This window comes from Geotrypetes seraphini, chromosome 3, assembly GCF_902459505.1.
Source record: "Geotrypetes seraphini chromosome 3, aGeoSer1.1, whole genome shotgun sequence".
NCBI classification, from domain to species: Eukaryota; Metazoa; Chordata; class Amphibia; order Gymnophiona; family Dermophiidae; genus Geotrypetes; species Geotrypetes seraphini.
The window spans coordinates 150,883,517-150,899,466 of NC_047086.1; the positions used below are offsets into that span (position 1 = coordinate 150,883,517).

Consider the following 15,950-nt stretch of genomic DNA (forward strand, 5'->3'; position numbering starts at 1 on the left):
CCCACCTCCCCGGGTTGGCTTCTTAGCTGGCTTATCTTAACTGAAGGACCACGCGTCTCTGGGCGGGAAGGCACTTGCGGATGCGCGGTGCAGGTGTCAAGAACTTTTTTCAAACTCTTGAAGTGTCCTTACCGGGGCTTCATGGTGACTTCATCCATTAGTGAGAATATCTGCCTGCTGTCCCTGGATAACACCTGTTACGGTAAGTAACTGTGCTTTCCACATTTACTAGATTTGATTGAAAGATTTGGAAAATTTTCAGAGTATAAAATAAATTGGAGTAAATCAAATTCTTCTGCTAAATGTACATTGTCCAAAAGGATTGTTTGATTCATTCCTTTTTCTTTGGAAGGAATAGGGTATAAAATATTTAGGTATTTGGATACAAAAAACATTGGCAGAGATGATGAAAGTAAATGAAAAATTCTTATTGCTAAGGGTCTCAGAAATATGTGAGCAATGGAACCCCGTACATCTGTCTTGGTGGGGGAGAGTTCAAACAGTTAATCTGATGATTTTGCCTGTGGTTTGTTACCAAATGGGTATGTTGCCAGTGTTTTATCAGGGGTCCTTTTACAAATAAATAAATAGTATACTTACCAAATTTATTAGGCTGGGTAAAGCAGCTCAAATTGCTTTAGTATCTTTATAAAAGCCAATTGCGGAGGGAGGGGTAAATTTACCCAATTTTTATAGCTATCATCAGGCCTTATATTCTGTGTCAGGTTATGTATTGGATCCTCCCCAAGCTTATGGAAAATCTTCTGGATTGGCTGTACTTAAAGTGACAAATTATGTCCTCATTACGATTGTTTCACGTGTTGAGTATCAAGTATCTAGATATGTTAAGGACAATAGTATTTTATCTGATACTTGGAAAACTCTGAAATTTATTAATAAATTAACATATTCCAATAGAGAAGTCTACTTATCAATCCCTATGGCTAAACTCCAAGATTCAAATAGGCGGGTCTGAGATCTTCTGGAAGCATTGGATACAGGCAGGCATTCGTACATTAGATGATGCTATATCTAATGAGAAACTGCTTGATTTTTCATGACTGCAACAATCATTTGGTATTGCAAAGTCTCAGAATTTTATAGGTAGATGCAGTTGAAGCAGGCTATTCAGAATGGGTTCCCTGGATGGCAGAATCTCAAAAATCATTATAGCTTGCAGGTCCTATGCTTCCAGACAGATTTGCTGGGGTATCAGGCCACCCGGTGGTATAAATTAATTTCTGAATTCTTGAATAAGAAACCAAAAAATGGTCTTAGAGACATTTGGAGCATTGAGATAAAGCAGTATATTTCTGCATCTCGATGGCCACGAATTTGGACTTGGAGGCTGAAATGTACAGCTTCAGCATCTATGAGACAAACATAGTTTTTTCTGTTACATAGATCTTTTTGGACCTCTGTTAGGTTACACAAGTTAGACAGTTCTAAATCTAATAGATACTGGCACTGTCATTTAGACACTGGGACACTGGATCATCTGTTGTTCTATTGTCCTTTGATACTCAACTTCTGGAAGTCAATATGGGGACAGATTAACCTCATACTGAAATCAACAATCCCTTTGATGTTTGAGGCAATTATATGTGGAACATTGCTGCATATCAAGCCTCCCATGGATCATTACAAATGCAGGCTTTTTCTAATTATGACAGGGATAGTTATGCAAATGATAACCCGCAACTGGAAAAATTGCAACCGCCTCAACTTTCCTTTTTGGTGGGCCAGTTTATGTTTAGGTTACAAATATGAAAAGATGAATGCTGATTTGTTGGGGGCATAGCAATTTTTTTAATTTGGTTTGGGGCCCGTTGACATCCTTTGTTACTTCAACATAGTTGTCTTTTATTTTATTTTGTTTATTTCTATACATATCCAGGACGGGGTGGGTGGGGAGAAATCTTTTTGGTTTATTTCTTGATTAAATTGTTGGATGGGAGGGGAGGGATATTTTTCTTCTGCATTGTTATTGATGGAATTTAAGTGCTTACATTGATTATTAATGTCTGTATAATTCCTGGCACTTTGTATTAGTTTTGAAAATTAATAAAGATTAAAAAAAAAAGAAGAAGAAGTTGACGTGGATAATTTGTGTCCTTTACTCTGCTTTTCTCTTAAACAATCTTGGCTTTCTTTCACCACTATTGAAACCTCTCTATTGAGATTTTCTAAATGTCTCATTTCAATAGTAATCCTTCAAGGCACTCAGTTAAGTATTGCCCTTATAATGCAGTGGCTGCACTGCTAATGTCCATCTAATAATAATGCTGAAGCAATTGTTGGATACACAGATAACACCAAATAATCACACACAATAAGACCCTCTGAATACAAAGCTAGAAGATTTAAAACCAGATGGTTCTCTATTATTTGCAACACAAGTTGTCTCATTGGTTTCTAGTGTGACAGACACTCTATTTTTGAACATGTCCCTTGTGCACCAGAGCGTGTAGAGGAGGGGTGGGAGCCTCAGGCTCAGCCTCCTCCGAGTCCTCCAGGGCTGGGGATCCACAGGAGGAGCAATCCCAAGGGAAGAGACACTTTCCAGAGCCCTCCGAAGCTGCATTGGCTAAGCACTGATCATGGTAGATCATGATCTAATGATGGTCTGCTTGAACTCAATTGGAATCACAGGTAATGTACATAAATGCTTCCAGGGTTTCCTGAAAAACAGATCTTATCAAACATATAGTGCAGGTAAATATTCTTCTCTATGGACAAACCCCTGCGGAGTCCTGCAAGACTCTCCACTTTCACCAACACTGTTCAACATATACTTAATCCCTTTGGCTAATTTACTACAAAGTCTAAATGTGACATTCTACATATACGCTGATAATATCACTATACTAATACCACTCCAATCATTCTCAACAGAGCTAAACAACTTAATCTCAAATATCCTGGGAAAAATAGAACAATGGATGTTGCAGTCAAAACTGAAACTCAACCCTGAGAAAACTAAGATCTTCCTAGCTAGTCCTAATGATAAACTCAGAGAAACTTCCATCCAACTTAATGGCCAAAAATTTGAAATAACAAGTTATATCAAAATCCTGGGAGTAACTATATACCGACACCTAACGTTCGAGAAATACACAGACCAACTGACTAAAAATTGCTTTGCTATTTTATGGAAACTAAGAACTATAAAAAAATATTTTGACATGGTGTCCTTTAGGATACTAGTTCAATCCACCATCCTATCCACCTTAGATTATTGTAATATCACATATCTAGGGTCAATCAAGAAAACACTGCAAAGACTTCACCTGGTTCAAAATGCTGCTGTACGTTTGATCTTTGGACTGAAAAAGTTTGACCATATAAGCCCTTTTTACATGCAACTCCATTGGCTCCCTTTTGAAGCTAGAGTCATTTTTAAATTCAGCTGCTTTTGCTATAAAGCATTCTTTGGATTATTACCATCATACTTATCTTCCCAATTAAATCTATTCACATCAAGCAAGAACACAAGAAACTCGGGCATGTTCATTTACCCTACTCTGAAAGCCTGCCGTTTTAAAAGTTTTTTTAGACAAAACTCTAACCTTTCAAGCAGGGAGAATGAACTCTTGGATGTGCTCTCTGATTGCCCACTCCCAATCTTATTATGAGTTTAGAAAATCACTGAAAACCTACCTGTTTGTTAAATTTATGCAATGACTTTGCTTTGTATCACTCTACATTGCATCATGTTGTATTTTTTTGTATTGTATAGCATTGAATTCTACTGATTCCTACTGTATCTTGCATCTTCACTGATATGCCTCAGTTCTCTTGCTGTGAACTGCCCGGATCTTCTGGTTGGGCGGTATATAAGAAATAAAATTATTATTATTATTATTATTGCCATGGAGCCCAGGAGGACCTGCAGGAATTCCCTGCTGGGGTCCTCAAAACTCCCAGTACAAGGATTTTGTGAGCCTTATGTGGAATGCCTGTTTAAACTGCTGAGGGTCCTCAACATCTGCATTAAGTATGACAGAGGCAGTGGCGCAAGGGATCTCCCCTCAGCATGCACCCCAACCAGATGAGGATATAGAGCTGAACCAGGATGTTCAGTCCATCATAGGCTGGGAGGATGGAATGTCAGATTCCATGCCATAATTGGCCCAGGATGCAGTTTCTTCTGAAGTCTGGTTCTCTGCATGAGAACAGCGGTCAAGAAGTGGTAGTAGTCCTGGACCAGGGGGAAGACCCTATGGTGCTCTGATTGTTCATGACCTCTGTGCTCTCAGGCATTATATCTATCTTGCTGTGAGAATTGAAGCCATAAATTCCTCCAGTTCCTTCACTGCACTGCTCAATTATGAGTGGCTCAATTACTGTAAATAGGGAGAAATTTACCTTGCCCCCCACAGAAGGAGGGGGTCATTGACATTGTTGGTAGGGGGCCCACAGAGGAGGTAGTAGAGGCAGCTAAGGGCCCCACTAAGCTGGCTGCTGGCAAAGGAAGATCCAGGAGCAGGCAGAGGAGCCAGCGATCTTCTCCCTCTCGTGCAAACCCAGAAGTATTATGGCTGCATATTGCGGCTGCACTCTTGATCACAGCAGGCAGAGCAGATGGGCAGAGAGGCTAGAAGCGGGCAGAGGAATGAGCCATTACACAGGAGAGTGCCATGACAGAAGAAAAAAAACTAACCAGCTGTTCTCTGTGAGCCCGGGGAGCTGCGGATGGAGAGAGAGAGAGCTAGCAGAAGGGACAGAGCCAGGGAGAGAACCAATGAGGAACCTCAGACCAGAGAGAGGCAGAGCCCAGGAGAGGGCTGAGTGTGTTGGGTCAATCAGGAGCCCAATAGAAGAGATGGACCTGTAGGGAAGGACAGGCTCAATCAGAAGCCAGACAAAGGACAGCCAATTGGGCAGACCGGCATGAAATTGGCACCAATCAAAGATGGAAGAGGGTGAGAGCCCCTAACTGGCACAAATTCTGCGCCAGTCGGCTTTGGAGAAGCCAGAAGAGCCCCAAGTTCCAGAGAAAAAAGGGGTAGACCAGGGAGCAACAGTGAGAGGATGCCATGCTGCCGCAAGCCCAGGCAGGAGAGAAGCTGAGCAGACCCGGCAACAACTGAGAAGAGAAACCATTAAGCTGGAGAAGTGAGAACAGGAAGCAGTGTGAAACCAGACTGATAAGCCCAGGCATGTGAGAGTGAAGTAGACAAGCCCGGACATGAGGGAAGCTGCAGACTGGAAGGAAGAGAACCTGCAAGCTAAAAGAAGTGAGCTGCTGCTGGAAGAGGTGAGCCTTTGGGGAAGCTTAAGGGGGCTGAGGGATGAAGAGAGACAGCCTGGTTAGGAGAGAGAGAGTCCAGGAGCAGAGAAGGCAAGCCCAGGCAGGAGCCTCTAGAGGCAGGCAAGCCCTAAGGAGGCAGAAGAAGAGGTCTGTAGAGGGGATTGGGAGAGATAGCTGCTGGGGCTGGAGGAGAACAGATTTGCAGGAGGGAGAGAGAGCTGCCTTAGGAGGGAGTTTCATGAAAGGGAGAGAGCCTGGCCGCTGAAACCCTGTGCTTCAGGAGGGATAGAGTGAAGTAGTAAGGAGAGCTGGAAGTAGTGAGGAGAGCTGCATGTGGGACTCCTGAAAGAAAGAATGAGTGAGAGAGAGAGAGAGCCCAGGTGAGCCACAAGCAGCTGTAGCCCATTTCCCTGAGAACTTTTATTCAGGAGTCTGCCTCCAAGATCTTTATTGTGAAAGCATACCGTATGCCCCTCAAAGAACCCTCCGATCAGTCTCCCAGAATTCGCTGACCATTCCTTCCTTAAGGCACATCAATACCATGTGCACTAATAACTTCTCAGTTACCAGTTTTTTCCTCTGGAACTCCGCCCCAACCATTTAAGAGACGAAACATCCCTAAATTACTTCAAGTCAAAGCTAAAATCCTTTTTGTTTCATGATGCCTTTGGACCATAACTGTTCTCTTAAGGGCGTTTTTTTATTACCTACAGCTTTCTCAAGGTTAAACTTATCCATCTTCCCCTCCCTCTTGTATCTTCCCTTCTCCATTCTTTACTCTGATATAATGTAGTTCTCCTCTTTTTCCCTATCATTTCAGTTTGTTTTAATTCATATTTGTCTCTATATTAATATGCATTAAATATTGTTCGGTTTTAAAAGTCTTTTACTGTTATTTTGTGATTTATGTTATACTCTTTTTTTCTAAATTATTATTAGATGTACATTATCTAGAAGTCTGATTAGGCGGTATAACACATTTTTAATAAACATGAAACTTGATTTGGTTGACAGCTCAAGGTTAATCTTGTTAACCTTAACATGGAAGTACTCAGCCATGTTTTGGAGAGAAAGTGAAGGAAGAGTTGAAGGTGAGGGCACTTTGAGTAGAGAGTTAAGCGTGGCAAAGAGAAGGCAAAGGTTGGATCCCAGAGAATTAGTCAAGTGGGCGTAGTAGTCTTGTTTTGCAAGCGAAAAGGTGGATTGGAAGAAGGTGTGGAGGAATTTGAAGTGATTAAAAGTCAGCGTGAGTATGGGATTTTAGCCAGAGATGTTCCTCAGATTGGGTACAGAAACATAAGTGACGGATCATAGAGGTCAGCCAGGGCTGGGGTTTGGGGCGTACAGGACATGAAATGGAAGGAACAAGGGTATCGAGGGTCAGAGGAGAGAATAATATTATAACAAGAGACTGCTGCTTTGACAGATTTGCATAGCATAGTGTTTGAGAGGATGAGGAAGAAAGTGGCAGAGAGAGTGCATGGATCAATAGTGTGAAGATTTCTGAATGTATTTGTGGGGATTGGTTATGTCTGGGGGAGAGGATGTCGAGTCGTGAAGGTTATCAGATGATGGTCGGAGAGTGAGAGGACTGAGGTGGAGAAATTGCTAACTGAGGAGTTAGAGAAGGACAAGGTCAAGGCAGTGGCCATTCTGGTGTATAGGGTTATTGGAGCACAGCTGAAGACAGAATGAGGATATTAGAGCAAGAAACTTTGAGTGTAAGAGTCAGAGATGTCCTCAGCATGAATGTTCAAATCACCAAGGATAAGGGAAGGAGACGATGGTTCGAGAAAGATGGAGAGCCAGGAGTCAAGGTCAGTAAGATAGGAAGATAGGAATTTTTGAGGAGGTCGATAAATAACCGCTATTCGGATTGGGAAGGGAGCAAATAGAAGGAGTAGACTTCAGAGGAGGTAAAGCAGTGAGACCAAGGTAGGAGAAGAGATTGATGCCAGTGTTGTCTACAGGGCTCCAGCAAAGAGAGAGAAATTAGTTTTAGTTGTATATTCTTAAGACTGCAATGAAAGGGGAAGTGTTTCTGGCTGAAGATTTAATTTTCATTAGACCCGATTGCACATCTCTGCTTTAGGCTGATAGCAGAGTCTTTCTTCTTCTATTGCATGTGAAAGAGAGATATTTAGCAAAACAATAATGCCTTCTTCAAACAGTAATAAATGTGAAAAGTTGCTGTTAAACAGCGTTTTACATAATTTTTGGATTTTTTTTTCCACAGGAGTTGCAGCAGCAGTTTGAAAAGGAAAAAAAGCAGCTTGAGGAGAATAAGAATCAGCTTCAACAACAATTGGAAAACGTGAAGGAAGAACTTACAGCAAAGCTGACTGCAGCCAATCAAGAGGCAAGAATCTAACATGTCAGATGAGCTGAGACCAGGTTTAGACATCTGGGGGAGCAGATCTTTTGTAAAATTGGTGCTGGAGTAAGGCTGCAGGCCCAATTTGCATAGGCACTATTTCATTCAAAATCAGTTTGGGTGAGTGACTGCTCCCTTTGCACCCTATCTAGCTACGCCTCTGAAACTGTTGTGTACATAACCCACAGTAAAGTAACACAAGTTATTTCTCATAGGATTTATTATATTGTTGTACCTGAGTACTGCAGTTGAATAAATCATGTGAAAAAACTTGCATTGCCATGGGCAAGGAAAATTGTACATTCTTGGCTGTATAGAATTAAAGTTGCATATAACTACTTAGATGCCCCTGATAATGCTACCCAGAACCCAAATATTTGAAGGAGGGATGATACCTGGCATTCAGCCACAGCATAACCCTCTGTCCTCAGTTACACATTTTATCCCAGCACAAATTAAACCTCACACTTACCAAGTTTCATCCAAGTGAGGCTTCCTCCCAATCATCCAAACTTATTTTGTGATGTGAAAATGCAGGAATAAATACCAGTCACTCTTGCATTGCAAATGCCAAAATTTCAGATAGATTCTGGATGGCCTGTAACTTCTCTTTGCAATGCTTCCAGTCCCCTTTCTGATATGTCAGCCAGCACAATGTTCAATTTTGGAGTCAGTGAGGCAGGAATGATTGGGCATCACACCTATCGCTCTGTATTCAAGAACTTCTGTTTAGCTTAGTTGAGAAGAGTAGGGCTTAATTTGGATTGGGAATGAGGGGAATTTGCTGGGAAAGGCGTAGATGCTACTGAGGGGTCAAGAGTGTTTTTTAAACTTCCCCAGGTGCATCAGTAGGCTGTTACCCCTGTTGAGAGAGAGCTTTCTGTAGCAGAACAACTCACTGAATTTTTTCATGAACTGCACTGCTTTGTATGCTTTTTACATTCATCATATTCACTCTGTTTAGACCTTATTTATGTTTACACTAAGCTGTCTTTATTTCCAAATAATGCTTATTGTTGATATTTTGCAGCTTAATAAATTCATCTCTTAATCAGTAACGATCACGCATTAGGTGTTTAGAATAAATGTGGACCCAACCTATGTAATCTCTGTCCTTCACACTCACTGTTTCTTTTGAAATTGTTTTTTCTTATTGGGCACCACAAGATTTTAAATTTGTAGATTGTCTTTAATTTCACTCTTTTGTTTCATGAACTGATATAGAATTTGTTCACAGTCTTCCAGCAGGAGATTGTCTTAGGGTCAGATCTGGAATTGAGGTGATTGCCCTTTGGAGTGTTGTAGAAAATTCTATGATACTGTTGAGGGGATTGTGTGAATATCATGTCCAATCCAATAGTTTTTAAACTTGAATGTTTAATGGCTGTGGCTAAATATGTATGTCTTAATCACTATGATGCTGGGTGGAGTGGTTAGATCAATTAACTATATGGGTAGCAGTGATATTTAGCCTCTGTCTATGCAGCTAGACAGATTAATTTAGACCTGCAAAATGTAGTCCCAAATTAAACTACTTAACATTTATATATGTGTACATATACACACACGGTATTTTTTGCTCCATTAAATGCACTTCCCCCCAAAAAAAATGGGTGGGAATAAGGGTGCGTCTAATGGAGCGAATACCCAAAGCGCCTCCCCCCCCCCCGTTAACTTATTTCAATGCTGTCACCCTCCCTTTCTTGCTGACCCTCTTCCTCCCCCCTGCACGTACTTTTTTAAACTTCTGGCGCCTCACTCGCTGAGAGCGGTGCACAAGAGTTGCTGACTGCCTGGTCCCTGCCGAGAACGGCAGACATGGCTGCCTCCTCTTCTGCTCTCTCGCGGAATAGCGGCACATCAGGCTGTTTGCCTGGTCCTGCGCCGCTTCCCAGTTCTCGCGGGAAGCAGCATGGGACCAGGCAGGGACCAGGTGTGCCGCTATGCCGCGAGAGAGCAGAAGAGGAGGCAGCCATGTCTGCAGTTCTCTGCAGAAGCGGCGGGGACCAGGCAGCCAGCAACCCTTGTGTGCTGCTCTCAACGAGTGAGATGCCAGAAGTTAAAAAAAAAAAAAAAGGTATGCTGGGGGGGGAGGAGGAAGAGGGCTGGGGCCTGCCTGCTGCTTCCACCTGCCTAGGGAGTGAGGAGGGAGAGGCCGGGGTCTGCCTGAGGGGGTAGAGAGGGAGAGGCCAGGGCCTTCTTGCTGCCTGCCTGGGAGGGGGAGGGAAAGAGGCCTGCCTCCCTATCTACCCGCCCTGTCCCCTGTCCCTATCTGCTTACCAGCCACTAGGCCTGCCTGCCCTGTGCCCTGTCCTGGCCTACCACTAGACCACCAGAGGGGGGGGGGGGACAGGGTACAGAGCCTGGCAAGGAGGAGGGACAAGTTGCAGAGCTTGCCAAGGAGTGTGGGGTTGGGTGCAGAGCCTGGCATGGAGAATTTGGTTCAGAATCGATGTTTTCTTGTTTTCCTCCTCTAAATTTAGGGTGCATCTTATGGTCAGGTACGTCTAATGGAGCAAAAAAATACGGGGGGTGTGTATATATATAGCTACATATAATACTGTACATACTATATGTATGACTAACAGCTGTGACAGTATAAAACATATATTCTGTGCTGTTTCCTATTTAATATATATACTGTATAATGGCGCTAAATATGCATGTTTTTTAAGCCACAGCAGTATTATGTAACCTATTTAAAATAAAGAAGGGGTGGGGGTTGAGGAACTTAGTAAAAGAAGAGACAAAGGGATTCAAAAACTAGTTTTGCTTGATTAGTGCTGTAGTACACTATATAAAGAAAACAATTGCTTGTATCATAACTTTCTCTCCCCAATCCTTCATTCACACTTGAGCAGTTATATCTGTAATTAATGAACTATAAATTAAGGATAAATTCACTGCCATGTAATTAAGATTCAATCAACCATGTTCTGATTCCTAAACTGATTATACCAGCTATCTGGTATAATTTGCTTTTTCAACATACGGATGCAGCTCATTTCTATAAATTTGCACAGCAGATTTCATGCTTAGGCCTGAATTGCCTAGTTTACTTTTCATTTTGAATTACATTGGCTAAACATTTCAGATCTACATATTCTATTTTTCATGCTCCATGTGACAGTTCCTTCAGACATGAATGTGTCTCCAAAATGAATTGCATGACCAATAGGAGAACTTTTTTTTGTTTAACTTTCTCTGTTAGCTGATTATTTAGTGGCAATGGAGCAACTGAATTCAACTAACTATAGATAATTTTTATATTTGTCAGTCACCACCTTTGGATCTCTTTTCCCTTATCACAAGTTCCTTATAATTTCTTGTTCAAGAGTGTGTAGATTGCAAAAATGCTTAATTAGATAGAAATAAGGATTCCTCCTTTTTAGCCAAGATTTGAGTTGACTATTCTAAATTTGATCTTCAGGTGGCACTGGTTATGCCAATCCACAAAACTGAGTAATGAAGCATTGTCCCCACTCCAAAAGGTGTGTGTCTTAAACAGTATCAGGAGTTAAACACACCTAAAGACAAATAGGCTTCTGTGATGTCTAATAACAAATGTCTTATTAAAGCTGATCTACATGGGGCAACCCTCAGAGAATATTGTAAAAATGAATACATTCCTCGGGGCTTATGTGTCATGCTAGAGCCCCATTTGTTTAGTGACGATTCGGATCTCACTGGCAAATGGTTTCAAATTTTAAACAAATGCTCGTTGGACCTAATGGTCCTCATTATTCAACGTACCAACCATGAAATTCTTAACATCAGAACTGAATTGGAGTCTTGTGAAAAAGCATTAAAGGAAAAACTAGGTTTAGAGGCTTTTGATTTACAACTGCAAGACTTAAAGAAAAAATTTCAACAATTTCAAGTTGACATCCAAAGAACTAAGTTAAAAAAGTTTGCACGTGATGACTTATAGGAAGACTTATAGAAAGACTTATAGGAAGACTATAAGTGAGTACCACTCAGTTGACTTTTTTGGATGTTGAGGTGTATAGGGTCATTTATAGAACATAACTGTTGTGCAATTTATCATACAGTTATTGTTGCCATGTCTAATACATTGTCTGAAACGATACTTTAACTAAAAAGAACAAATAATGCAAAAAGGAAATAAAATTCACTAATCTAAGCTGTCTCATAACACTCTTGTGTGGATTTTTTTCTGATCTTCCCAGAAATAGAATAAAGAACTGAGGAATATATGGAAGTTTAGGAGGCAGGTAGATAGCCTGTCTATATGGTTATTTCAACCAAACAGCTTAGCGCCGTGCTCTGTTCTATCTCTGAGAAAATCAGACATGGCTGCCTCCTCTTCTGCTCTCTCGTGGAATAGCGGCGCATCAGGCTGCTTGCCTGGTCCTGCGCCGCTTCCCAGTTCTCGCTGGAAGCAGCATGGGACCAGGCAGGCAACCTGGTGCGCCACTATGCCGCGAGAGAGCAGAAGAGGAGGCAGCCATGTCTGATTTTCTCAGAGATAGAACAGAGCACGGCGCCAAGCTGTTTGGTTGAAATAACCATATAGACAGGCTATCTACCTGCCTCCTAAACTTCCATATATTCCTCAGTTCTTTATTCTATTTCTGGGAAGATCAGAAAAAAATCCACACAAGAGTGTAGGTAATAGTCAAAGCTTTGAGAAGCATTTCTGCATCCCCAAAATAATGGGACGTCAGAAAGACTTACCCAATACAGGTGACTGTTTATTTTATTGGAAATAATGACAGGAATTAATTCATTATTAAATATACGTAGTTGGTGCATAATCCAATTACAATCCATTTACAAATTGCAATATTCTGTTGGTTACTTTTTTCCTTAACAACAGTAACAACTCATCACATGCTATTGTCTCACCTCTGTCAGCCATATTCTGTTGGTTACTTTGTTCCTTAACAACAGTAACAACTCATCACATGTTATTGTCTCACCTCTGTCAGCCATAGAAGAAAGTGGACTGAGGTTACGCTGACCCTTGCTCTCTATTGCAAATATCTCATTTACAGAAACAATCACATGATTTTATATAACTGTCAGATCATCAATATTTGCCCTAACTATGTAAGTGGAAGAAAACTGTGTTCTCATACACACATGTGTTTTTCTCTCTAAACCGTCTAAACAACTACTGGAAGAAAAATATGTTTTCCAGAAACTTTCATTTGCTAAACAATACATTTCACAACCACATGGTATAGTCACATGATTTCCCCTAACTCAAACGACAAATATGTCAGTGTGACTTTTAGCTTATTTACAGGGGCCTGCTCTGTTATGGCTCCAGCATTTTGTTTCAGACATTAAACAATAATATTTTGTTCTATGAAGGAAAATATAAATTCTGCGAATTCTGTTGTTTATACTTTGCTGTGTTTGAAAGATTTCTGTTATTCAGCTATAATATTAGTGTCTTTCAGAGCCCAAACTAAAAGTGTATCTAATGTATATATTGGTTATGGGGGGTCATATTAATTATACCCCCTTTATCCACTATAATAAAACGCTAAGCGCGCATGTGCTCTCTTACCTGCGTGATCCGTAGGTCTGTGGCCGACAGGAGTGCGGTTACAACGGTCCCTCTCTCGCAGATCCCAAGGTGATGTGCGGTCTTACCGGCTCCCTTACACTTCACGCCCAAAGTTTATTTTTAAGTGGGGGTAGGTGCCACCATGGATATTGCCTGCCTGCTTCCACTTAAGCCACTACCGCCAGGGATCCCTCCTTCCTTACCGCCACCCTCCATCAAAGCCAACCCAACCCTAGCCCCCCACTCCTCTCAGCTGGATCCGACCTCTCCCCAGTTCCCAATTCTCCCACCTACCAGCTCCCTACAGCTGTATTTTAAAAACTTCGGGCAGCCAACGACGCTACGAAAACAACCTCCCGCCATTTGCATGCCTGCCTCAGAAGTGTTCTTTCTGAAGCCTATGTAGAAAGCTGCAGAAAGAACACTTTCAGGGCACTGGTAAACGGCAGGAGGCAGGCTTTGTTTCTGATTCCCCCCATCTACCAGCTCCCCGCCACTGTATTTTAAAATCTTCAGGCAGCCGTAGGTACAAGGAAACAAGCAGAAAGAACACTTCCAGGGCAGGCAGATGGCGGGAGGCTAGCTTCCTTGCACCTCTGGCTGCCCGAAGATTTTTAAATACAGTGATGAGGAGCTGGTAGGTGGGGGAATCGGGAACAAAGCCTGCCTCCTGCTGTTTGCAGTGCCCCGAAAGTGTTCTTTCTGCAGCTTTCTACATAGGCTGCAGAAAGAACACTTAGGCAGGCAGGCAGGCAAATGGTGGTAGATTGGTTTTGTTGTGCCACTGGCTGCCCGAAGTTTTTAAAATACAGCGGTGGGGAGCTGGTAGGTGGGAGAATTGGGAACTGGGGAGAGGTCGGATCCAGCTGAGAGGAGTGGGGGCTGGAGTTTGGAAGGGAAGGACAGATGCTGCATGAGCTGGGGGTCAGGAAGGGAGGGAAAGAGAGATGCTGCCGGTGGGTGAGGGAACAGGAAAAGAGAATTGTTGGATATAGGTGGAGTGGGAGGGATATAGGTGGAGTGTTGGATATAGATGGAGTGAGAGGGAAAGACATGGTGCACATGGGGAAAGGAAGAAAGAGAAAAATTGGGCATAGAGAGAGGTAGAGATGCATGGGGTAGAGAAGGATGAAAGGGAGAAATGTTGGATATGGTGGTGGAGAGGGAACAGAGGGATGGATTGAAGGGGATGCAAGGTGGAGGAATATTGTCATAGTGATGGAGGGAGAGATGTAGCAAAGTGCTGAAGAGGGGTGATAGAAGGAGAAATGGGCAGGGGGATGATGCTCCAGGGCCGGGGCCTCCAAAGTCCCTCCTCGAGGGCTGAATCCAGTCGGGTTTTCGGGATTCCCCCAATGAATATGCATGAGATCTTTGTGCATGTACTGCTTTCAATGCATATTCATTGGGGAAATCCTGAAAACCCGACTGGATTCGGCCCTCGAGGAGGGACTTTGGAGACCCCTGCTCCAGGGGATGAGAGAGGGAGAAATGTTGGATGTGGCAGTAGAGCAGGGATCTCAAAGTCCCTCCTTGAGGGCTGCAATCCAGTCAGGTTTTCAGGATTTCCCCAATGAGTATGCATTGAAAGCAGTGCATGCACATAGATCTCATGCATATTCACTGGGGAAATCCTGAAAACCCAATTGGATTGCGGCCTTCAAGGAGGGACTTTGAAACCTCTGCAGTAGAGGGAGTGGGAGAGATGCCTGGATCTCTCAAGACAGATGGACAGAGAGAGAGAGAGGGAGACATGTTGCCAAAAGGGGTGAAGGAGAGAGGAAGAAAAGTTGGACTCGTGGAGGGACAGAGAGAGATGTTGGTTGGGAAAAGGAATGAGGTCTGGAGGAGAGGAAGCGTGCAGGAGGCATAAAAAAAGAAGTGTTGAATGCAAAGTTAGAAGGAAGTGCAACCAGAGACTCATTAAATCACCAAACAACAAAGGTAGGAAAAATGATTTTATTTTCAATTTAGTAATCGAAATGTGTCCATTTTGAGAATTTATATCGGCTGTCTATATTTGTCTATTTTAGAGTAGGTATGAGAAGGGGGTTAGGTTTGGGGGCTAGAAAGGAATGTGTGAGAGAAGGGAGCTGGGGATGAAAAAAGGAGGAGATGGGAAAAGGGGGCATGTGAGAGAAAAGGACTGGGACTAAAGCTGGGGGCTAAAAAGGGGGCATATGAGAGAAAAGGTCTAAAGATAGGAGCTGGAAGAATAAGTGAAAGGGGAATGGACAGGGAGTTCTATGGAGGTGAAGGACAGAGAAAGGGGACAGATTTTTAATTTGGTGGAAATAGGGAAGGTAAAAGGGGAAATTGGAGCCTGAATATGGGAGTAAGACATAAGAAGAATAGCCATACTGGATCAGACTAATCTATTCTAGCACCCGTTAATGTAGCAGGCTGAAACACTAGTATTTTGCATAATACAATTATCCTCATCAATGGCACAGCAAATTCTTGCAGCATCTTCAGATAATTTTCCCCTGTAACGGTGGTCGTGTTACCAGATGCATCGTGGAAGAAAAAGTGTTTTTATTGGTGGTGGTAGTAGCAGGCCTTCCACTGTGTGGTTTGTCAAGAACAGATCCTGTTTCAAGAAATTTGCCATGGAAAGCATAAATTGTGTTACATGTTGGAGTTTAAAGCTTTTTAAACTCTCACTGAACTGTAGTCAGAGACTGAAAAACTTCTTACCAAGCGGCAATTTTACAATACTGCTCTAGTGTCAATTGGCAAGCCATGGTTAAGGGATGATACGCTTACAAAAACTGCAAAGCCTA

At 42.4% G+C, this 15,950-nt stretch overlaps 1 protein-coding gene across 6 annotated transcripts in view; it reads left to right on the forward strand.

Annotated features, from left to right (window-relative positions):
• Positions 1 to 15,950, forward strand: part of FAM184A (family with sequence similarity 184 member A) — a 408,528-nt gene that overhangs the window by 198,998 nt on the left and 193,580 nt on the right. For 5 of the 6 annotated variants that reach the window (XM_033938486.1, XM_033938491.1, XM_033938492.1 and 2 more), the window contains exon 6: positions 7,491 to 7,613. The exons of the other annotated variant lie outside the window; for it this stretch is intronic. In XM_033938486.1, the coding sequence (XP_033794377.1) occupies positions 7,491 to 7,613 (123 nt within the window). The remainder of the gene's footprint in view (positions 1 to 7,490; positions 7,614 to 15,950) is intronic. 6 annotated transcript variants of the gene reach the window in all.